Source organism: Notothenia rossii (genome assembly GCF_949606895.1).
Source record: "Notothenia rossii genome assembly, chromosome: 2".
In the NCBI taxonomy this organism is placed as follows: Eukaryota; Metazoa; Chordata; class Actinopteri; order Perciformes; family Nototheniidae; genus Notothenia; species Notothenia rossii.
The window spans coordinates 41,889,408-41,914,861 of record NC_136904.1 but is presented as its reverse complement, the minus strand read 5'-3'; the positions used below and the strand labels follow the sequence as shown (position 1 = coordinate 41,914,861).

Genomic DNA, 25,454 nt, shown 5'->3' with positions numbered 1-25,454 from the left:
ACAGTTTCAATACTCATTCATTAACAGAGACACACATGTTTTGCGCATAACATTTCCGGAGTATTGTCCATGTTCTACTTTTAAATACACAATAAAATATCAAGACACTTTTCTAGAAAAAAAAAACATCTCTCACAAGCAAATTATATCTGTACACGACTCACAACAACACACACACCATTCAGAATGCATCTTCCTGAGTGTACGCGTGTCAGAGCGTGTGACTGTGATTCTATTTGTGTCGGTGAAGTGGCTGAGCTGTGTTCGTAGCGTTTAGAGGAAATTACCCTGCAAGCGTTGCCTCGGCCACAGTAGATAGTGGGTCGCCTCTCTAGGCTGCATGGCATATTGATTTCTTGTTGTGAGGAGTGCTTTTCAAGCCCCATTTAAGATTTCCACCCAGCCCACGGCCCTGAGTACGGCAGCCAGCCGTAAATTAGGGAAATTGCACATTCATCACATACGTTATTTTAAGATACTTTCGGAAACATGTGGGGCCAGAGAAGATCTACAGTGTTGGAGGAAACACACATACACTATGACCTACTGACCCTTAATTAGATCAAGGAGCCATGCATTGAAATTCATGTCATGGAACAAAGGGTGGTCACCATTGGACGTAATTGCCATCAACAGTTCAACATGAAGGTCATTTCAATTGAGTATAAGAAGTGGACATTTAATAATGTCTCAAACATCAGAATGATTAGAAAAAGTATTTATTTAGGGTGTAGTGATTTAAACAGAACATGAACGCTGGATTACATAATCTGTATTTAATATATATTAACTTTAAATTAAGTAACCAGAGTATTGGATATTGAATACCAAAGGTCTGCAATAAATTCAGGAAGTGGCACTGTGAAATTAATTTGTATAAACGCATAAAATATAAGCTGTTAAAAGCTTAGCGTTATTTTTTGCTCGACGAGCTACCTTTGCTAACCAGACAATAAGTTAAAAACATTTCTGTAAATGGATGTGTTTGTATCAAACTTTGTCTGATAATTAATTGGCTATCTCAGTATCATTTAAAAGTGTGCAAGCACGCAAAGTTCACCAAAGCTGAACTCAATAAAATATTTTGGAAGTTTTCTGAAAGCACCAAGTTTAAGAGTTGAGATGTGTTTGCTAAGGTTGTTAGACAAAGCTGAGGCTGTGAAATGTAATGTATGTGTGCATAATAACATTGTTTTCTAACATATCTTTACTTTCTCATTCTGCCTTTTTCTTTCTCGTGCTATACCCTACCTGCTTGCTTGCTTGCTTACTTTTAAAATGGTTAGCCTCTATGGCTGCTATACCCAGAGAGTAACATTAATAATACTGTTGCCTGGCAGTGTTATGTTGAAAAGTGTACTGTGCAGTGTGCACACAATATCCCAAGTCATGACCACAAGCCCGCAAGTTCCAACTTAAGGCGTAATATATTTGCTTTGCTTTTTGCCTTGCAACCTCACAATGATCATGGATACATCTTTGGACCAACAATGAATGCAGCACATGAACCCATAATAGAACCACAACCTGTCAACTTAACGTCTATTTTCTAATTATTTTCCAATATGTCTCAAAAGCTGAAGTGAGTACAAAGGATCTAAACATGATTGGCCAGTCTAGACAGATAAGAACAGAGGAATTTTATTGATATTTGGACAGTTTGGAATGATGAAAATACTGGTAATTACTATAGAAAAACACAATAAAAAACATTTTAATATTATAAAATACACTTAAACGCTAAGTATAATAGGTTACACTGATACAAATACAATCGGGGTTAGGTTATAACACTTATAACAGTATATTTTCCTTCCTCTTGTACCAACAAGAAGATTAAAAGTGCCACAAAAGTACCAAACCTTAAAGTTAACCCAAGACATTTTTAAATATTTCATAAAAAATGCAAGTAAATGTTGTGATTCTACCTTCCGGCTGCTTTTTATTTATGACTTTGATGTGCCACTTCCCAGTCTCTTGGCTCACTTCCCACCATCTTCTTAAGGAATCTAGCCCAAGAACCAGCCCAGACAGAATTTACATATGCCATCGCTATGATCTGAGACATCAGTGGTTGTACAAATGAATAACTCTTAACCAAAGCAAGACATTAGCGAATCAAGGCCTCAGTAATGTTACCAAGAAGATTTGCTCTGGTGAATTAATGACTGAGAGACTTGAAGACAGAGAATCAAAGAACTTTCTTCTGGTCTCTTACAACGTTTCTTTGATGTTTCACATCCAAATGAGTTCAATTGAGTGCAAATGCGTATGCTATGTTCATAGATGGAAAAATTCAGGGGTTATTTTCTTGCTATTTTGTCCACAACCAAAATGGTGGTGGCGCCTGGTTGTTAATTACTTGTAAATAGGATATAGGATTTGATGTCCTTTACCTTTTACTGCAAGAAAAACTGAAATGGCTGCTGTTTTTGTAGCCTGTATCAACAAACTTGTGCTATTGAAGTTGGAGAAATCCTTGACCACAAAGTATATCCGTGTGGTACTTGTAATTATCACCATGGGGATTACACTTTTCAAATTGACAGCTTGTTTTTATGAAATGTGGGGTATGATTAGACGCAGCAAAGTTGTCCATATGATTAGTGTTTGACATCAGTGTCTCCCAAGAAATATCTCAGAGATGCAGCATTAGGATATGTTTCACTCATACTCTTGTCTGGTTATGTTGGACTGTATTGCATGAGGTTGTTAGAGTTCATGGCTAGCTCCCCAGAACTTTAGAGGAATAATGGTTTTAAGTAACAAGGCAAAAAACATGCAGTAAAAAGTGTCTGAAAATCAATCTTAATGGTTTCAGGTCAGTGAGTAGAATGGTTGAGTCCGGCAGTGCAAGCAAACATTTGCTAGGAAGCCCTCTTTGAGTTGAAACCCCAGTCAATCAATAAGTAAACATGGTAGTTGAAGCTTTATATATCTTTACTGTTTTGTTGTCACAATATTAGTTTTCACCATACAACTGTGTTTGATTACAGGGCTGTTGTGATCTTGGCTGTAAAACTATTCTAACAAATGCACTTTGATGGAATCTGGCTTGTGAGTAACCATGTTAAACTGTATATACAATACCCAAGCTCTAAACATGTACTTTCTCAGTAGGCTTAATTTTGACTGATGGAATTCTTAATTAAAAGAGACTGTTTCGAATGTGTCTGTAAGGCAGGACAGGAAATTGATTGGCTTTGCAGTTAAACTTTTTTAAAATATCTACTAGGTCTATGTCTACTAGGTATTCATTTCCGAACTTTGAAAGATACTCATGCTCATTATCAGTTTCATGCTTGCATTTTTTTATACCAAAACCTCTATACATGGTGTTTCGTAGCCCCACTACCGGAAAAGCCCAGTATGATCTTATTGGTCGGTGTTTCCACGTCTTCTTTATGTGCACTCTTGGCATTTCTGCATCCAAGGAATGACTGTAGCATTGCTGTGACATCACAACCTTACAGAAGTCCTGAAGGCTCGTTAAAAGGCTCGGTTTCTGAATACGAGCTGTGTGCATTTCTCCCTGGATTAAGGTTTTATTACTTTCAAGCTATTTACATCTCACCAAGAACTTCTTGACTATAATTTAAAAATAATGAAAAATCCCGCCTTTTTAGAACAGGACCTCTTAGCTCATATTGCTGCTTTTAAAAAGGCAAACAAATAAATAATTCTGATGTTTGGCACAGCAGTCCTTTGAGCTTAATGCTAATATTGGCATGCTCATATGCTTACACTAACATGGCTAAAAAGTTGATGTTTAGCAAGTAAACTGTTTATCATGATTGCTATTTTAGTTTTAGGGTATCGACAGTTTTGTAGGTATTGTTTGGTCATCAACCAAAGTATTGGAGAGATTAAGAGACAATGGACATACAAATATATTATAATTTATACTGGGATATAAATGTCTTAGGATTGAAAGCCAAATCTCATATGTCAGGAAATCATTGCTTCTTCTGAAAAAAATCTGTAATTGCTGGTGTTTTCCTTTTCAGGATTAGGCAATTTTAGCCAAACATGATCATAACCCTAACCCTAACCCTGCTTTCTGGGGGGATCACCCAATAAGTGCCATTGGTTTGCATTACATATTGCCAATAAGATAACACTATGATGTGTGAGTCACCTGCCTTGACTGTCAATGGGTTGCAATGTGTGACTGACTCTGTTTCCAAGTGAAAGAAAAAACAGCGGAGAGAGGAAATGGGAACCGAAAAATAAATCAGGAGGAAGTGAGATGGACAGGGAGCTCTCCCGGTGTGTCTTTGTGTAAGGAGTGTGTTTGCTTGTACCCTGGCTTTATTTGTGTTATGCTGTGTGATTCCATTGTGAGCAGTAGATCCACTGAGCTTGTATTCCCACCCTCCCATCAGCCCCCCCTGCTTTAGATAAAGCTATCTGGATCTGCAGCACACCTTCCTCAAATGCATGTGAGCGGCTTACTGTTGTGGAGGCTCTCTGTAAGTTCCTGAGGGATTCTGACGGTTGCATTGTGTGGGCGACAATGAAGGTGGGGTATGTTGGGAAATAGGACCATCTACGAAAACCGCTATTAAGATGTTAATGTTCACTGGCAGAGCTGGCTTCAGGCAGTGCAGTCCTTTTGCGTCTCAAAAGGCCTACTGCCCATTATATAACAAGCATTCAACAGAATAGGGTGACTTGCTGTTTCAAGACATGAGGGCATCATGTGCAAGCTGTTGATAATGTTTGCGTTTCATTTTATCCTATGTAATGAAACAGTCTACAGTAGTGATTTTATGAGGTTGCAGTTTGGCACAGCAGCTATTTTAAGCTAATAACAATACAACCATAATGATTGTTGGTTAAGTAGTTTCAATGATCACCTTGTAAATCATTTTGGTTTGGCATGTTAAGATCTGGTTATTTGGTAATCTGCTGATTGTGGCAGAGGAAAATCATTTGACCACCAAACTCAATGCCGTTCATCCTCTGTCACAAGATGACTTGTCAATTAATATCAAAGTTGTTATTATTGACATTTCCATGAGAGAAAAAGTGGGGGACCACTGACAAGCCTAGAACCATGCTGCTTGCATGGCTGAAAAGCAAGAGGTGTCCTCCTTCGTTGATTGAAGGTGACACACCCCCAGTCATGAGCGTGATGACGAATTATAATTTTTAAGGAAATCGTTTTTATATTTTTTATTATAATTACTGTGAAATGTATTATGTTTTTGTCATTATTACAACAAATACACACTTGCAACTGATAACAGAGGCAATGATGTTATATTTATTAGACTATTAAAAAAAAGATCATGCTCCAAATAAGTGGGGGTACGGCGTACCCCCGTGTCCAACGCCCACTACACCACTGGTTAAATGTTACCCGTCTTGAGGTGGACAATGCTCGTTGCCATGAGTGTTTAGCATGTAAGAGCAATTTGTCTTAACATTTAGCAAAAGTGCACCACATTCAGACGGAGGAATGCACCGGGTTCGACTGTCTTTCTAGTAGCTCTGTAGCCCCATCCATGAGTAACGTTTCCACGTCAGGTATTATGTATGCTAGCAGCAACACACGGAGTTAACTCAATTATATAAACATGGGTTAATGATTAGAGTTAACAGAGTTACTCTTTATTTTGTTAAATTTTCAGCTATTCTGTTTACAGTTCTGTCATCAGATTATTTAATACGATTTGTTAAAACATTGTTGTTTCTTTTGATGTGAAATATTATTTATTTAATTTAAATAAAAAGCAATGTTAATTTTGTTCACAATTTGTTAAGTTAATTGAATAATATATTTATTTTTGAATGAAGTATTCATCTTTATTGTCTTCATTGTTAGTTTCCACATGCCTTAAACAACCTCAAGCTAAATCTAAAAGTTGATGGCTAAATAAGAGCGTTTGAGAAATTGTGCAAGGCATACAGTAATAGTCCGAATAGTCGATTAATTGTTTCATTAATCGATAGATTAATCGATTATCAAATTCGTTGTTTGTTGCAGCCCTATTGTAGTTATCCCATGTATAAATAAAACGTGTTATTCATTAACCCTTGCAATTTGGGATTTTATTTTTGGTAGGTAGACCTCGGTGAGCTGGTCATTTCAAAAGTAGCTCACCAGCCAAAAAAGTGTGGGCACCCCTAGCTTAATGTTCTTCTTCTACAATTATGAAAAAGTACTTGTTTTGTTTTTGTTGTTGTAACCTACAGTTTATTTCTAAATCTAAAAATGTTTTTTACCTTTTTGATCTTGAATAATACAAATTGAAACCCAATGAATGAAAACAATTACTTTGCACTTATTTCTTATTATTGAAAACGTTTTTAGGTGGTACTGTATGGGATTAGTTTTGTATCATAAAGATAAAGCAACACTTTCTCAGAATAAAGCAAAACTATGAGTTTAAAAGAAAAATAACTGAGTCAAGCAAAATAAAATACATTTCAAAAATAAAACTATACAAACAAATCATTTGTGTAATCATGTAAACTATAAGTCTTTTGTCTTTGTTTTAACATAGGTTCTCATTCATAACACTCCGTTCGATGTCTCACTATGGGATGCGCCTCAACGCGTATGCACCAGAAGCATCAATCTCATTACGCCAATCCTGATTGGCTGGTGATCTTGACGCCAACGTCAGGGAATCCACCAACCCTATAAGTAGCTTGCGCCACGACGCAGGCGTCATTCAAACACCTCTTCTCGCTTCGGAGCACATCTCGAGAAAGATCAGTAGCTAGCTAGCTTAACGGTCCACAGACTGATTTACGAAGCTAACCTTCGGTCGACGGACGCTCGCCAGCTACTTTTGCTTCGCACGGGAATTCCCTTTATTAACACTCCAGTTAATATCAGAATCTACCCTGCCGTTTTTTTCCAACGGATAACGGTAAGGTTTTTGGATTTTTTCCCGCAAACGGTAACACGCCTGTTGCTCGTTTGTCCCTTCTACGCCGCACCAAGGCTAGCTAGGATGGACTCTTCCCTCCCTCACACCAGAGGAGACGGAGTGTCGGAGGCTCGGCTCTGCGGCTGCGGGCTGAAGATATCGAGTACTGACTCACACCAGGTCTGCTCGTCTTGCCTCGGGCTGCAACATGCCCAGGAGGCTATCGACACCCCCGGCGCGTGCGGGCATTGTTCCCGCTTTACCGCCAAAAGCCGCCGCAGACGGCTAGCACGCCAAGCTAGCATGCCGGTCCGAGACCTCCTCATGCCTGTAAACTCGCCGGCCGGCGAGCAGGGCATGGTGGCGACCGCCACGGGTGCCGGGTCCCGCGCTGTGTCAAGCTGGGACTCGGTGGCGGCGGCAGCCGCGGGAAGGGGGCCCCGTGCTGTGTCAAGCTGGGGCTCCCAACTGGACCTCACCATGGTCTCACCCGCGGAGGATGTCCTGGAGCTGGACTATGAGGAGGAGGAAGGAGAATACGCCCCGGAGTTTCTTCTTTCCGACTCAGACGAGGGCGAAGATGACATCTTCTCTCCAGCTTTGCCTCCCTCGGAAAGCCCAGCCGCCGCCCCCAACGGTCCTGCGACGGACCTTCTCCCAGGCTACCCCGCACTCGGCCCTGTTCAAGGTCCCGAGATGGCAGAAGCCACAGCCCGCCCCCGGTCTCCCACCGAGACACGAGGCGCGGACGAATTGGCCAAGAAAGTCCCCGGTCCCGGCAGCAGCCACACAGGCGCCGCCGACCCAGACTTTCAATCACCAGGCGAGGAAGAAGAAGAGGGCAGCCTGACAGCCTTCCCTCCCCCCCTCGGGGAAAGGGCTGGAGGTTTCCTGTTCTCTTTCAGCCCTGGATCGTGTTCCGCACGTATCCAGCACCCATGTGTTTCCGGGGGACAACCACGCTCCCGCCTTCCCGCCGCCTCGGGTGATGACTGCACGTCATCCTCCAGTTCGCGCCATGAGGGAAGCAGACTTCACAACACTGACAACAGTTCCTGCCAGTCGTTCAAGTCACACAAACACACACAAGGGTCTAAAAATAAAATGTTTGCCACTGTTGCTTCCAGGCTTAAAGCCAAGGGCACAGTCGAAAATATTAAAAAGACAAATAATAATGTCAATAAACAGTCAGGTGACTGCCCCGCTTCTGAGAGTGGCTATGAACGCCTCTCTCGGAATGCGGACGGTGGCCGGGTCTGTGAACGCACCATCACCGCGCGCATGCGCAGTGTCGACCGAAGTTGTCACCCTAGAGCGCCACCGTGTTCAGACACTAGAGGGCGCCATAACACAACCAATGCGGTCACAGGGTGCAGACAACAGAGATATGGTGACATCCCCGCTCGCTCTGAGGAGCGAAAGGTGGAAAATGCTCACATGCTCTGCTTGGGTTTTCAAGACGATATCACGGGGCTACAGACTCCAATTCGCTGTCACCCCCCCTCGCTTCTCGGGCATTGTGCAATCACATGCCCGGGGAGCGTCGGCTCACATTCTAGAGCAGGAGATTCTCTCGCTACTAGAAAAGAAAGCCATATCCATCGTACCCTCCAAACGGAGTCAGAGCGGCTTCTATTCCAAATATTTCCTCGTTCCCAAACGAGGAGGGAATGGCATTCGCCCCATCCTAGATTTAAGGGCTCTGAACGGGTATCTCAGAAAATACAAATTCCGGATGCTCACTCACACATCCCTGCTGCGTCTCGTGCGTCAGGACGATTGGTTCACATCAATCGATCTGAAAGACGCGTATTTTCACATCCCAGTATATTATCCACACAGGAAATATCTGAGGTTCGCTTTTCAGGGTGTCTGTTACGAGTACAGAGTGCTTCCCTTCGGTCTGTCTCTCAGCCCACGGGTGTTTGTGCGATGTACGGAAGCAGCGATAGCCCCGTTAAGACAACAGGGTATTCGCCTGGCAACCTATTTAGACGACTGGCTCCTTCTGGCACAGTCGGAGCAGGAGGCTATTATGCAGACGAATATCCTCATGAAACACCTGCTCGACCTGGGTTTTGTAATAAACACAGAAAAGAGCATGTTGTCCCCAGCCCAGTCGGTGCTCTTCCTGGGCTTACGCCTGAGCTCGGTGCCCTTCACAGCCCGCCTGTCAGCGGAGAGAGTGAGAACCTTCAGGGCTTGCCTCGCTCGTTTCCAGCCACGCAAATATGTTCTCTTCAGATCGTGTCTGCGGTTACTGGGGCTCATGGCGTCAGCCATCCTAGTAGTACGTCTGGGCCGCTTACACATGAGGGAATTTCAGCGCTGGGTAGCTGCCCTCAGACTAAACCCCGCGCGTCATGGCGCGCGGAGAGTGATGGTCACTGTGCACTGCGTAACGGCGCTACGCCACTGGCTGCACCCGACTTTCCTGGTGCGAGGCGTGCCTATGGGTGCTGTCTTATCGCGGAAGGTGGTCACCACGGACGCATGTCTGACGGGCTCGGGGGGCATATACGAAGGTCGACCTGTGAGGGGTCTCTGGAGCAGAGACCTCCAACGGTCACACATAAATTATCTGGAGCTCTTAGCGGTGTTTCTCACCCTAAGACGCTTTCTGCCTTTTCTCAGGGGACATCATGTCCTCGTGAGGACAGACAACACGACCACAATATCGTATATAAACCGCCAAGGGGGTTTGCGTTCTCTACAGTTACACATGCTGGCACGCAAACTGATCTTATGGAGCTGCGGACGTCTCCTCTCTCTGAGAGCGACACACGTACCGGGAGTGATGAACCTCGGGGCAGATCTGCTGTCCAGAGGTGCACCACTATACGCAGACTGGACTCTACATCCAACGATTGTGAGTCAGCTGTGGGTGCGTTACGGCCGGGCCGCGGTAGATCTGTTCGCATCAAAAGAAAATGCTCAATGTCAGCTGTTCTTTTCAATGCGCGATCTAAATGCACCGTTAGGCGTGGACGCGCTCGCGCACGTTTGGCCCCCGGCCCTTCTGTACGCGTTCCCACCCCTGGCTCTAATACCTCCAACTCTGGCCAGAGTGAGAGAACAACGCCACACACTGATCCTGATAGCTCCACACTGGCCTGCAATGTACTGGCTGGCGGAGATATATCAGCTGCTGTGCGGACAGCCGTGGCAGCTCCCGCTACGCAGGGACATACTATCTCAGACGGGGGGGATGATTTTTCACCCACACCCAGAGCGCCTGGCGCTATGGGCCTGGCCCGTGAGTGGTATAACCTGAGTACAGTGGGGCTCCCTCAGGAAGTGATAAACACTATTCAGAGTGCAAGGGCTTCCTCCACCAGGTCTCTCTATGACTGTAAGTGGAGGGTGTTTGAGGAGTGGTGTCTTCAAAAGAAACACATCTCTTTTCAATGCCCTGTCGGTGTGATTCTATCATTTCTACAGGATCTGATTGATAAACACAGAGCTTTCTCCACGATCAAAGTGTACCTGGCTGCTATTGCCGCATGCCATGTGGGCTTTGGGGGAAAGACGGCTAGGCAACATCCCTTGGTCTGCCGTTTTATGAAAGGGGCTCGCCGGCTCCTCCCCGTTTCCAGGTCATTGGTGCCCCTGTGGGACTTGACAGTGGTTTTAGATGGGCTCGCTCGAGCTCCATTTGAACCCCTGGAAGACGCTGACATGAAGCACCTGTCACTGAAGACAGTGTTGTTACTGGCTCTGGCATCTGCCAAACGAGTCAGTGATATTCACGCGCTCTCTGTGCATCCTTCGTGTACTCAGTTTGCCCCGGGGCAAACGAGAGTATTGCTGAAGCCCAACCCGGCCTTTGTGCCTAAGGTGGTTGGCTCATGCACTCCCATTGACCTTGAGGCATTTCCTTCACCGCTAGGTTCCTCTGGGGAACAGCGGCCGAATTTGCTTTGCCCGGTTCGTGCTTTGCGCACTTATATGGACAGGTCGAAAGAGTTTCGGTGCAATGACCAACTCTTTGTATCTTGGGCTAACCCTCATAAGGGCAAGCCCGTTACCAGGCAACGGCTCTCCCACTGGATTGTGGAGGCGATTGCTCTGGCTTATACGAGCCAGGGTTTGCAGGCACCAACGGGCCTGCGCGCTCATTCTACTCGTGGATTGGCTACATCCTGGGCTTTGTTCAAGGGTGTTTCCATTCAAGACATTTGTGCAGCAGCGAGCTGGTCCTCGCCGCTCACTTTTGTCCGCTTTTACAGGCTAGATGTTTCTGCTCCAAGTGTGGCCCGCGCAGTGCTGGGCTCCGTATTGGGACAGGGTTCTACCTGTTAAGTTCTGTTTTTGTGTTGGTGATTTTCGAGATAAGCATGTCTGGCAATGCGGGAGTCTCAATATCCCATAGTGAGACATCGAACGGAGTGTTATGAATGAGAACTATAGGTTACTTACGTAACCCCAGTTCTCAGAGTAACATGAAGTGAGATGTCTCACCTGACGGCCCTTCTTGCTGAGGCGAAGCGAGAAGAGGTGCTTATTTTGAATGACGCCTGCGTCGTGGCGCAAGCTACTTATAGGGTTGGTGGATTCCCTGACGTTGGCGTCAAGATCACCAGCCAATCAGGATTGGCGTAATGAGATTGATGCTTCTGGTGCATACGCGTTGAGGCGCATCCCATAGTGAGACATCTCACTTCATGTTACTCTGAGAACTGGGGTTACGTAAGTAACCTATAGTTTTTGTTTGCAGTTCTTGTTTCTTCTTTCTCAATGATCAGACTTTTGCTCTCGCTGCAACTTTCTCTTTTGCGCTCCCTCATTTTTTGTTTGAGATTCTGACACAAACCTCACAGACACAGACTTTCAGGGGTGCGTCCCCATTGGCTACTCAGTTTTTGAGTGACAGCCCTCGCATCTATAAAATAAATAGACAGGCACTTTATCAATCCCAAATTGGGAAATTATTTAACAGCAGCAGTGTGTTCAGGTATTAAAATATTTAAAGTTGGAATAAAGTATAAACTACACAACACAAGTGTAATGCTCAGCAATCCATAAGATAAGTCCGATATGTTCATGAAACTCCCCAGGAGACACCAACACTAACGTGGCCGAGTGGACTCCGGAGTTTGCTGCATGAAATGCACTGTATGATCTCGTGGTGAAGTGGGCTGTCACTCAAAAACTGAGTAGCCAATGGGGACACACCCCTGAAATTCAAAATCTCAAACAAAAAATGAGGGAGCGCAAACGAGAAAGCTGCAGCGAGAGCAAAAGTCTGATCATTGAGAAAGAAGAAACGAACTGCAAACAAAAACCTATGTTAAAACAAAGAAAAAAGACTTATAGTTTACATGATTACACAAATGATTTGTTTGCAACTTATAGTTTTATTTTTGAAATTTATTTTATTTTGCGTGACTCAGTTTTTTTTCTTTTAAAGTCATAGTTTTGCTTTATTCTGAGAAAGTGTTGCTTTATCTTTATGATACAAAACTAATCCCATAATGATGGCATTTCAAGTGTTAGTATAGAAAAGAAAAAAACGTTAAATGTTGTCAGAATAATGTATCATTTTACTTCACTGACTGTAACCTAAAGGGTTAATGCAGGTAATGATTGCATAGTAAGTGCAATAATGTGAATATGTTTCCCTGTGTAGGTCTGTGTGTGTGCTCATCCCAGTGATGGTACCCATTGTCTCCCTCATGCTAGTTTTGAACCTTATTAGGCCTTCCCCTCTGCTCGCAGGATGTGAAGGCAGTGAGAGAGAAAAGGGATTTCTTACACTTCAATTTCACGCATATTTTTCTTTGAGGCTAATGAGAGCCTTAAATATGGTGCCAGACTTCAGGCTGCGCTGTTGAAGGCTGACATTTTCACACACTGTGGCACCTTGTCACTGTGGATGAAGTCCTTCTACCTGGCTCTTGAGTGGTGTGTGTGTGTGTGTGTGTGTGTGTGTGTGTGTGTGTGTGTGTGTGTGTGTGTGTGTGTGTGTGTGTGTGTGTGTGTGTGGCGCCTAGCATTACTATACTTGTGGGGACCTAAATCTGTTTACACAGTCACGTGTGGGGACTTGCTTCCCTTATGGGGACAAATTGGAGGTCCCCATGAGGGGAATCATTAATTTTAGGGTGAAGACTTGGTTAGGTTTAGGGTTAGGGTTAGGGTTAGGGTAAGGGTAAGGTTAAGGGTAAGGGTTAGGGTTAGGCATGTGTTGGTTATGGTTAAGGTTAGGATAAGTCTCCAGGAAATGCATGTAAGTCAATGTAATGTCCCCTGAAGTGATGTATACCTGGTGTGTGTGTTTGTGTGTGTGTGTGTGTGTGTGTGTGTGTGTGTGTGTGTGTGTGTGTGTGTGTGTGTGTGTGTGTGTGTGTGTGTGTGTGTGTGTGTGTGTGGTGTGTGTTTGTGTGTGTGTGTTGGCCAGTTGTGAGACTATACATGTGAAGAAAATAAGATTTGGTACCCTGGTCTGTACAATTCAGAGTTGTGTGTTTTGTGTAGGTGTGTGTACTTTGCCATTAAAGTGTTTTTTTGTTCCAGCAAGGCTTATTAAGTGGCACTGCAGAGCAGGAAGGTGGCGTATGTGTTTTGTGTATATTTCTTTAACCAATTAAGCCCCGAGCCTGTTTTTCAGGCCTCAAGCTCAAAAATGATCGGTACCGGGGGCATGGGGCTTAACTGGTTAATACACTGGTGTGTTTGCACGAACAGATTTGTGCGTTTGTTGATGACATACAGTGCATGTGCTCTTTTATTAAAACATTTTTTCCAGCTGATAAAGTGGTGCAGTGATGAGGTATTTTGGTAAGCCAACTCGAAAGTTACCATTAGCATTTTTGAAATATTTAAAGGGCCCATGTCATGGCCACTTCTACTGATCATAATTCCATTGTTGAGGTCTACTAAAATAGATTTTTACTGTGCAATTTTCCAAACTCACATCGGTTTCTCATACAGCATCTCTGTAAAGTATGTGTATTCACTCTCTGTCCTAAACGGCTTGTTGGAGCTCCTGCCCCCCCAACCCCCCCTCCCTGTGAGCCCAGTGTGCTCTGATTGGTCGGGACGTTGCGGGGCTCGTTGTGGGGCTCGTTGCTGCGATCTGCTGCGAGGAGCGGACAGGCTTCCGGGTCGTCCGGGGCTTCATAGACTGTGTTAGAGTTTTACTCGCTACAGGGTGTACTTTGAGGGTTTTTGACTCTGCAGACCGTTTAGATGCATAAAAACCTTCATAACACACAAGGGGACGGGTAATAACCGGAAAAGCATGACATGGGACCTTTAAGGAAATGAAATCTGTGACTAGCACAAATGTTGATACTTACATGTTCTATTTCACACAGGCTCCGCCCTCTACTGGACTTTATGGGTACTACTCTCATCAATGATACGCGAGCGTTCACACACTGACATTGTATAAACGTAGCCGGCCAATCAGGGTGAGCCTACCTGAATGCGCGCGCAGCTCACAGTATAAGGCGGCTACGCCTCCTGACTGTCATCCTTTTCTCTTCAGCGAGCAGGACACCTGACAGAGAAAAGTAAAACATTTGAAAGAAGAAGAAATAAGTTATCGTATCTTCATGGAGTCGCCACTTCTAGAGACCTGGGCCTTTCCTTTGTGCCCTGGCTTAATAGCGGGCGCCGATCCCCATCACCTCTGCTTTGAGTGTTTGGGGCCTGACCACACCGTGGACAGCGTGAAGCCTTCTCAGTCCTGCACTGCCTGCCGGGTGCTACCACGGCTCAGACGCCAACACCGTTGGGATCATTTCCAGACCCACTACGTCTCACTGTGTGGTGATGAGACGGATAACCAGGCTGAGCTCGACGTGGTGGAGATGGGGGACCAGGATATGGCCGAGGCGGTGCCATTCACGTTCGCCACGTTCGGCTCCGTTTGCCAGGGTGGAGGATGACGAGGACTTCTCGTTGTCAGGCACTTCGAGTTTCGGCGTCCATGGAAGTCCACCGACCAGGTCTGTCCGCCAGGACTTCCCCCTCGTGATGACCATGGCGGCAGAGCATGTAGGGCTACTGCTCCCCCACCACTGCCGCCGAAACCGGTGAGCCGCCTCTGCCAGGGGTTCTACGGCCCGGTCCGCCCTTCGTTTTGCCCCCGTTGCCAGATATCTGGAGGAAGAAAATTCAAAGCTTAGCTGTATGCTGCCGCTGGCTCTTCCTCAAAGAGGAGAGCGCAGCGTCACGGTGAGAAGGAGGGGGAAGCGCCGGTTTAGAGCACCCATGGCTCCCGCTGCTCCTCGGCTGGTCCCGCGGAACCGGCTCAATACCGGCACCCGCGAGGCCAGGCCGCGCGATCCCGACAGGCCTCTGCTCCGGCTCCGCGCCGAACAGAGAGTTTCGGGGTGGGGTGGGCCGTCCTCCCGGAAATGACGGGCTGTGGGAGAAAGCGTCCCAGCGGCGAGAGCTGTGTGCCTCAGCACTCAAGACGCGAGGGCGAGTTCTTCCGCTCCTCCCACTGTAAAGTCATGAAAAGTGATGTATGTGTGACGAATGCATTGAATAAAAACAATTGCATTTATCCCAGAGTAAGAGTCATTTCTCTCCACAATTCAACATTTCCCCATAATGTCTCTTTGAATTCTGCAAGATCCGTTTCATACGATGTTAACTGGGCACCCATTATGAGACACGGTTCCCCACTCGCCGCCCCCGTTGTAACTCCAGTAAAGGAGGCAGCCGGTGGGCATGTGAGTGAGATAAACCGCTGTCAAAGCACTATGCGGGGGCCGGAACATTATGGCCGGCATGTTGTTGTCAGGAAACACACCTCGCCTAGCTCCGATTAATGCATTTCACCGTCAGTCTGGTCACGGCATTATGACAGAGCGCCGGGTGGATGGACAGGACACTGAGACTGGGTTACTCACTCCAGTGCTGCAGCGTCCCTCCTCCATTCAGGGGCATAAGAGAGGCAAATATATCATCCCAGGAGGAGGTAGGTTTCCTTTCAACAGAAATTCAGGCCCTGTTGCAAAAACAGGCTGTGTCTGTTGTCCACTCTCAGGAAAAAGGGGGATTTACTCCATATACTTCCTGGTTTCCAAGAAGACAGGAGAATTCAGACCCATTCTGGATCTTCGCATCCTGAATCAGCACATTGTCTGCAAAAAGTTCTATATGTTAAACATAAAACATTTACTGGAAGTGGTGCAGCCGGGCGATTGGTTCACAAACCATCGACCTGAGGGACGTTTACTTTCATGTCAAAATTGCTCCAAAGCACAGAAGGTATTTGCGTTTTGCCTTCCAGAGGATAGCCTACGAGTACAACTACCGTTCGGCTATTCCCTATCCCCACGCACGTTCAGCAAATGTGTGACCACTGCGCTTCAGCCGCTTCACAACCATGGCATGAAGGTTTTATTTTATCTCAATGACCTCATAGTCATGGCCAGGTCCAGGGAATGGGCAATGTTCCACACAGCCCAATTGATCCTACACCTAACCAAGTTGCGATTTGCGGTCAATTGGAAGAAGAGCAGTCCCATACCTCACCAGCAGGTGGGGTATCTGGGGATTTTGCTCAATGCAGCCCCCATCAAGTGCGAGGGGTACGCCCCCATCAAGAGCGAGGTGTACGCCCCACCGAGAAGGAGGGCAGGCTACTTGCCACTCTGTCAGAGGACAGACAGACGTGGTGCGAGGAAGGGAGTCTAGAGCCTCTGTCCGGTACATTGGGCTCTATTCTATCCTGGCTATAGCTACTGGTGGACAAGGGGCTTGCTCATGCCACAGTCAATGTGTATGCAGCAGCCATCTGGTCCTGTCATGCGGGATATGGCAGCAGACCAGTATTTAGCCAACCGCTTATGAAGCGTTTTTTGCAGGGGATCAGGAGACAGCGCCCAGTGGTGCATGTCTCCACTCCGCAATGGGAACTGCCACTGGTGCTCGAGGCTTTGGTTACAGAACCGTTGAGCCACTGGAGCTCTCCTCTCTGTAGGCACTATCATTGAGAGAGAGAGAAGCGAAAGGAAACAGAGTATGCAAACTGACCGTTCTATCGGTGCACCCGAGTTGCCTTCTGGTTTCGTGGTGACCGTAGCAGCAGTGCGACACTCAGACCAAACCCCTTTTCTGTTCCCAAGAACCTAAGGAGTTCTTCCAGGTCGAGGTTTATACAGCTAGACGGCTTTAGTCGTCCACCTATGCACGGCGGCGTCTTGGTCTACGCCTTCATAAGGTAAGTATCTCTTAGACATGTCTGGCTCCTTTTTAATCATCGGTGCTTGCTGGGGCAACACAGGACTGGTGAAAGGAGGAGGGCTGTGGGTCAGTAAGCTGTATCTGACCCCCTTGGACATAATGCACGTACGTTGTCCCATGCTCCTTAGGGACCTGGGAAGCGTGGTGCGCAGTGTGTAGTCAATTGCGCTTGCACCTGCAGGGTGGAGCTATGGGCTTATTCAGACCAATTAGGCTCTACCCAGCCAAGTAAGCTGTGGTCCTAACTTCTCCATGGTCTCAACCGGGTGATAGGAAGTTGGAGTGTGGTGGCTGTTAACCAAAGGCCGGTCAGAGGCGGTGTGGTGGGTCGATGTTGTGGGACGACAGGGCGTTTATCCATCGGGGCTCCACCCACTGTACCCATAGAGTCCAGTAGAGGGCGGAGACTGTGTGATATAGAACGATGGGTTTCATATTGTAACCCTAGTTCTATAAGCACAGGCGGAGCCTTCTACCTAGGGGCCCTGTCTTTCCTATGCCGCTCGCTGAAGAGAGTGTAGGATGACAGTCAGGAGGCGTAGCCGCCTTATATATTGTGAGCTGCGCGCAGGTAGGCTCGCCCTGACTGGCCGGCTATGTTTATACAACTTCAGTGTGTGAACGCTCGCGTATCATTGATGAGAGTAGTACCCATAGAGTCCAGTAGAGGGCTCCGCCTGTGCTTATAGAACTAGAGTTACATTACATTACATTACATTGCATTTAGCTGACGCTTTTATCCAAAGCGACTTACAATAAGTGCATTCGACCAGGAAGATACAACCTTTAAGAAAACAGAATCATATAAGTACATCAGGTTTCATAGAGCCAAACATTTCAAGTGCTACTCAACTGGCATTTAGAAAGCCAGCCCTTTATTAGTATATAAGTGCTTTGTTAGTAATTCTATCGCTCGAAGTGGAGTCTAAAGAGATGAGTTTTCAGTTTGCGTCGGAAGATGTGTAAGCTATCTGCTGTCCTGATTTCAATGGGGAGCTCATTCCACCATTTTGGAGCCAGGATAGCAAACCCACGTGTTTTTGCTGACGGGAACTTGGGTCCCCCTCGCAGTGCGGGTGCAGCGAGCTGTTTGGCTGATGCACAGAAGAGGCTACTGGGTTACGTAGTTACAATACGTAACCCACCGTTTTGTTTGCAGAATAATCTCCACATATTAATACCAATTTTATGATTTTTGAAGAGTTGAAGATTGAGAAATTATAACTGCAAGACTTCAACGCTAAGCTAAAGGTGATGTTTGACGTGATGGCGTTTAGTGTTCTCATTTAGCCACCAGCTCTTTTATAACACAAGATGCTTTGGACATTCACAAGTGTGGTATTCACTGAATAGTTTAATGTCGTAGAACTAAACCTGAAAAATCTCTTTTAGTCAAGCACAGTACCTAAGTTTAAAATAGTGTTACTTGTACTTGGCTTGTGTATTTTTACATTATAATACATCATGCTTCTTCTCCACTACATGGGAAGCAAATGTTAATAACTGACTTTAATAATTATTTACTCCACTACTTTTTTTTTTTGATTTAGTTACTAGTCACTTTGCAGAATTAGTTTATTAATACTATATATACATGTATTATTTTACTCTTACTACTTTTATGTTTTGATGCTCAAACTTTACATTTACTTAAGTAAGATTTTGAATACAGGACTTTTACTTTTAACTTTGTATTTTCACATCGTAGTATTGCTTCTTTTACTTAAGAAAAATCTTCTTAACCCTATACCTTGTGTGTGTAATTTCACCAAAAACCCATGAAAAAACCCATTGACTTCAAGAAGAGAGGACAGGAAGTGGTAAAATGTTCACTCATTTCTGGGTTTATAGATTAATTCCTGCACCTCTATACATAGCTCTATCTTCCCATCCTCCTCTCCATACTGAACATGTACCGATTCTGATAGATCTTCAGAAATAAGTCAGCTCTAATAGATATTGTCTTCATGTAAACCTTAACTCCTCGCTCCATCTGCTTTATCTTCTGTATATCCTACTGTTGTGCAGCACATATCAAATAGATAGTAATACAGCTCCGGACAGGGAAAATTATGAATAAATAAACATTTGAAAGGACCAGCTCATCTTGTCAGCATTGTTGTCATCTCACCAATGAAGCCTAAACAAATATGTCTTCCAGGTGTCTTACCTCGCTGGGAGTAGTCACAAAATGGACGTTGGAGGTAATTATAGAGCTTGAGATACGGATGGGAAAATGTGTGTGTGTGTGTGTGTGTCGATATTCTGTGTGGTAAGACAGAGAAGGTGTGTATGAAGCTGTATGTTTTGGGTTATTTGACTGCTCCACTGCCCCCTTATAATTAAAAAACAAGCTTTTATCACATGACTGTTTACTGTTTCTGAGGCCTTTTGTTGCAGGATTAGTCTTATATACAGTACATGCCTTAGTGTAAGCCACTAGGACAACAGAAGAGGCTACTGGGTAAACCCAACAATGATTGTGTCAGTTTACATGTCTGGATGTGTGTGTGTGTGTGTGTGTGTGTGTGTGTGTGTGTGTGTGTGTGTGTGTGTGTGTGTGTGTGTGTGTGTGTGTGTGTGTGTGTGTGTGTGTGTGTGTGTGTGTGTGTGTGTGTGTGTGTGTGTGTATGTGTGTGTGTGAGTGTTTGTGTGCGTGCAACTGTGTGTGTTTTTCTCCCCCGCTGCTGCCACTCACTGTAAACTAGCATGCAGCTCGTCACAGACAGACGTTGACACACTCCCAGTGTAATGTGCTCATTAGAGACTGTACAGCACACACATAATTGATAGCCACGACACACACGATGCATACACACATTATTGCAAAAAACAGTTTCCTTTTTTTAATGCTGCAGTAGAAAACAAGGTTATATGAAGTCATATAATGGGGGTTCATTGTCAAGAACAACAACAACAGAAAAGGAAATGAAAAAAGACTAACGGCACAGAATGCATTACAGTATCTGTGCTGTTTACATGCCGATATTTTACACATAAGGATTCTTTTTTTTATTTCTCTACCCTGGCAGCTGTCAGTTACTTCAGCAAATTAACTGCCAGAAAATGTAGCAGATCTTGTCACTCAAGAGGTTAGTGTAACCATGGTTACCTTTCATATCCCAAAAAGATAAAGCTGCAGTGTGGAATCATGGCAGAGTTATTAGACAGAACAAAAAGATAGGACCAATCGAAAAAGGCATTCAACGATATGAAACAACCAAGAGTGCTTATAAATAACAGTTTACATGTGAAATATCTTTATAAAGTAACATCTTTTTATACAACCTTTTAATATCTTTTAAGTGTTCATACAGTGGCACATGTAGTAGTGTCTGGTAAAGAGAGTCTTTAACCCTTTGAGCACGAGTTGGGAATAAAAAGATTCACCTGTTGTCATCCTTTTGCTACCTATCTTTTTTTCGTATCCTTTTGATTAAATAACACATTTATAAAACTATTGTGCAAAACAATTTTATTCATGTCTTCATATACTGTGCACCAGCAGATAGTCATAATCCTTTTAAATTAAAAAATATAGAAATTATGCATAATTTAGACAGGAATTACTTAATGTTTTTATATACATATTTTACACAGACCTGAATTAATATAGGTCCCTGATCGACCAAAGTAAAACACTTATTTTTTTCCTTTGCATTTTTACCACATAGCTACATATTGTGTCAAATCCTGCAAACATACCTCAAACAAATATTAATCCCAGGATGAAAACCTTGCATTGAATAGAGTATCCCCTTTTTTCTAGGATTAGACACTGTATATCCCGGAAACAGACATCTATTTCTCACAATAGCTTCAATAATTCACAATATCAAATCTTGAGTCAATAGCGTTTAGATCTTAGGTGAAGAAGTGCTTTGACGTACTCAGAGGGTTAAATTTAAAATGCTGACTCCAGCACAAAAAAAAAAAAAAAAAACAGAGCGAGCGAGCGGGAGAGTAAAACAAAAGAAAAATAAATCATGGAAAGTGCACCAGATTTAGTTATAAAATGTTTAACTAAACTGTTTCATTTATGCATGCAGCTTATCACATCCCAGTGATGTCAAAATATAAAGGAACTTAATTCCATGTACACAAGTTTCAAAATACACATCACTTCATTTTAGAATCTCTTGTTTTAAACCTTCATATACTGTATCTTCTCAATGACAGAAGCCCCCATCTGCACATTTTGAAAAAAAGTCATTTTTCCTGTCAAAGGAGATCCTTAAAATCAAGTGTCTTAGGTCAGAGTGAGTCTACCTCACACAGCAACTAAAGAAAAAGAAACAACTGCTACAACACAAAAGGTCAAACTATGTGCCAAAACTCAAAACAGTAGTTGTATGGCATCTTTGTGCAGTTCCGTCACGTTAATAATCCTTTCTTTTGTTTTCAGAAATGTCTGTGAAAGTCTTAACAGAGACAGCAAGACAGAGTGAGCCGTTACAAAAGAAAGCAGAATTGTCCCCAGCCAGTGCTACTGTTTCTCCAGCTCACACACATACATGAGATGGTCCTCAGGGGACTTCCCATGAGTCTTGCTCAGGTGAAGCTTGACCGCGTGCTTGCTCGCAAAAGTCCGGTTGCAGAGCTTGCACTGGAACATAGCGGCAATCTCATCGTCTTCTGGGGAGGGTGACGGGGATTCAGTCGAGGTGGTTAAAGAAGAGGGCAGGGAGATGGGTAAGGAAGAAGCTAGGGATGTGGGTAGAGAGGAGGCTAAAGGGTGGCTGGATGGGTGAAGATTAGCAAGCAGTTTTTCAGATAGTCCTTTGGTGTGGCGTTGTTGATGATGTTGCTGCGAAATCTGACTGAGAAGCTCCCCAGAAAGCTTGGCCAGGTCTCGCAGACGGAAACCCAAGTGGGATTCCAAGTGGCTGACGTAGGTGGATGGCGAACGGATCTGAGAGGCGCAGTCGCTGCAGAAGAATACTGGGTGACCGGAATCCAAGTTTTTCAAGAACTTGGTGCCACCGGTTCTCCTCAGCTGGTACTTGACGTTAGCCAACCAGTGGGATATTGTGGTCATTGAGAGGCCTGTGAAACGGGAGATGTGCATTCTCTCCTGAGGGCTAAGGTCCGACATCACATACTTGCCGTCGCTTGTTTGTCTCAGACTGGCGGCAAACTGAGCTTGTAGGATGAGGAGATGTTGAGGGTTCCAGTTGGACTGTCGGCCTTTGCGTTTCTGGGCTGGTGACACATCATCCATATCCTCTTGTGTCATACCTTCAATGTCGGAGCGCTCAGACAGGCTGGTAGGGGTGGAAGACTTGGAGACGGACTGACTTTCTGTCAGGTTCCTCAACATGTCAGAGATATCTGACAGTGCGTTTTCTCTCAAAGGGGAGCTGGACATAAAGGAAGCTACTGCAGCAGAGGCTTTGGTCATAGTTACAGTGGAGGATGGAGAAATTGAGGACGGGGTGGTGGTGGAAGAGAGAGCTGTTGAACCCAGAGAGCCACTACTGCCATTTTTGTCAGCATGTTTACCTTTGGTGAGATCAATAGGTTGGTCGCTGTTAACATGTTGCTGGTAGAAGTATCGGTCTAAGCGGTCATTACCCGACTTTTTGGTCTGTGCTGGTGGGGTGGAAGATGCCACCGCTGCTTTCTCTACCAGGCTGTTGCTCATCTTGAACAGCATGCTCATGGGGTCAAGGGAGGGCAGGGCGGGCTTAGAGGCCTTCCCAAGGTGGGCGTTCATTACTGACTGCAGTGCGCTGAGAGGGTTGACGAATGGCTGTTCTGGAGGTGGATGGTCTGTGATGATAGCTGTACTTCCTAACAGGGAGGCAGGCAGGGGGGATGTCATAGCAGTGGACTCCACTCCATTCTCCGCTGTTTCTTTTATGGATGTATCTCCGTTTGAATCTCTGTGATTGGCTCCGCTTCCATCACCGACTACTTTTTCTGCTTCACTTGTATTCTCTGGAGTTGTACAGGCTCCTGCTCTGTTTTCTTTGGGTGACTCTCCTCGGGCTGAGTCACCTGCCTCGCTGTTGCACGGTGAAGGGGTGGTACGTCTCAGAGGAGATGCCCTCACAGCACTGCTGGGCTCTCTCATTTTCTCCTCTACCTTGGCCACTTTCTCTGTCACTTTCTTGACCAGTTCCTCCATAGCATGGAAGTTGTTTTTTGGCAGCGGGGAGTTCTGACTCCTGTGATGGGAGATTAGAGGCTGGTTTTTACCGGTGTGAGAAAAAGTATCTCCTCCAGGGAACATGTATCTAAGGGCAGAGCTCTTTCCAGTGTTGCCAAGCGAGAGTTTCATTATGTTTGGGAGCTGGTAAGCAGCATGGATACTGGGATATCCACCCCAGCTCGGAGCACCATTCTGGGCTTTGTTGATGGCTGATGTCACTGTGTTCTCCAAGGACTTGAGGATGTCAAAACCCCCTTTTGGACTTTCATCAAGATCTTCCTCGGTCAGATAAGAGTATTTTGAATTAAAGTCAAACTTCTCTTCAGCCTCATCCTCACCTCCTGCCTTTTTCTCCTTGAGACTACCATTGTTCATGATGGACTCTTTTGTGCAATCTTCCTCCTTCTCCTCTTTTTTTATCTCCACAACCATGGCAGTGGGGGAGATGCTGGTTGGAGGAGGCACCGGGGCAGGTGGAGGGGAGAAGGTTGTGGCAGCCAGGGGAACAGACTGGAACTTTTCTTCTGTTAAAATGGGTGTTGGAGTTGGGATGGACGTTTCTAAAATGGGTTTGCCTTTCTTAATAGCAGAGTTGGTGACTTTAATAAAGTGTCCGGTTACCATCATGTGAGCAGTAAGCTCTTGTAGTGTGTCATGAGAGCTGCCACACTCCATGCATTTGAGGATTTGTGACTTCCTAGATTCAAACTGCCAGGCATAGCTGGCACCGTTCTGGTGTCCATAGCGGTTGTTAGGTGTGATGTAAGGATTGGTGACCTTCTGGTGTATGTCATGAGAGTCGTTGTGTGAGTTGGGCTTAGGTGTGGTGCCTCCATTAGAGTCTGGTGAGCTTGGGATGTCTAGGTCCATAGGGACTCTCTTTCTAGCCGAGCTGATAATCTTAGCTGCCACTGGTGTAACAGGCTCTTTCAGAGGCACTTTCTGGTAGTGTTTCGTCTTGATCATGTGGACGCTTAGGTCCTGCAGGGATTCGAAGGAGTGCCCACAGTACATGCACTTGAGGACTTTCTGTGCATCCTCCTTCCCTTCCATCTCTAGCAATGACCGCTTTCTTGGTTTCGACCACCGTTTAGCACCGTCACCATCCGTTTCATGGTTATCGTCGCGGTAGTGTCCTGTCTCGTTCATGTGCACCGTGAGCCCCACTAGTGTGTCGTAGGCCGCACTGCAGTCCTTACAGTGGAACTTGCTGGCACCAGTGAATATGGAGCCATACAGCTTGGAGCTCTGCCGGTACAGCTGGACGGTACTAAATAGGTTGTGCTCCGTAGATGCTGCAGATACAGCCACTGTGGGGTGTTGAACCATGCCCATTCTGTTGTGGTGGTTCTGTGATGCCTGCTGGAGGGTCTTAGCCATAGCTGTCTGGTGCCAGTCGTAGCCTCCACTTCCACAGCTACTGCTACTGCTGCTGCTGCTGTTGCTGCTGTGACTGCGAGGGGGTTTCTCTGGAGGGGGCTGGCTCAGGTTTAGATTCAGTGTGGACCAATAGGAGTTGGTCAGGAAGGAGGTGTAAATGGCCTTCATCTTCTCCAGGCTGTCAGCCACGGACCCTGTTGTCGCTAATATGGCCTCATCTCCAGTTACTGTTGCAGCAGCAGTGGCAGCAGCCATCATGACAGAGGGGGAGGACAGGGAAAGGGCATTCGGGTCTTTAGAGAGGAGCATATCATCCTCATTTTTAAGTGACGATATCTCGAAATCAGACAATCTGTCACTGGATTCGCTCAGGTGAGACTCGCTGTCCAGCTCTTGCCCAGAAAAGTCGGCTGCATTGGGGGAGTCATGGAAGCCTGTGGATCCCGGCCTCTCCTGACATAGGAACTTAGCGGCAGGCTCCTCCCCTTCCTGTGCTGAGTCATCTCCTTCAAGGTCCTCATCCAACAGGGCTGCTTCCTTCTCATCTTCTGGGACGTATGCTGCTCAGACAGAGACAAGAAAAAACAGAGAGAGATGTGTTAGAACCACACTGACAGCATATCTAATGAAGGAGATTCTCAACTCTGTATTACTTTTTCTTCAACAAGCAGGGAACTGATATAATCACAAGATACTGACATTCACTCTTTCTCCAGAGGAAACACAGCAATCATCCAATGGCATTCACAGACACAAGTGTTTCCTATCATAAACTCTTGCAGTAATTCTGTTCTAACTTCCTAATTTTACATTGACATTGTTTTCAAATT

General features: G+C 45.3%; 1 protein-coding gene across 1 annotated transcript in view; it reads right to left on the bottom strand.

Moving 5' to 3' along the window:
* Positions 1-19,910: 19,910 nt before the first annotated feature.
* tshz3b (teashirt zinc finger homeobox 3b) overlaps positions 19,911-25,454 on the bottom strand; it is a 45,631-nt gene continuing 40,087 nt past the window's right edge. The window contains exon 3 of the mRNA XM_079665115.1: positions 19,911-25,184. Coding sequence (XP_079521241.1) covers positions 21,577-25,184 — 3,608 coding nt within the window. The 3' untranslated portion in view covers positions 19,911-21,576. The remainder of the gene's footprint in view (positions 25,185-25,454) is intronic.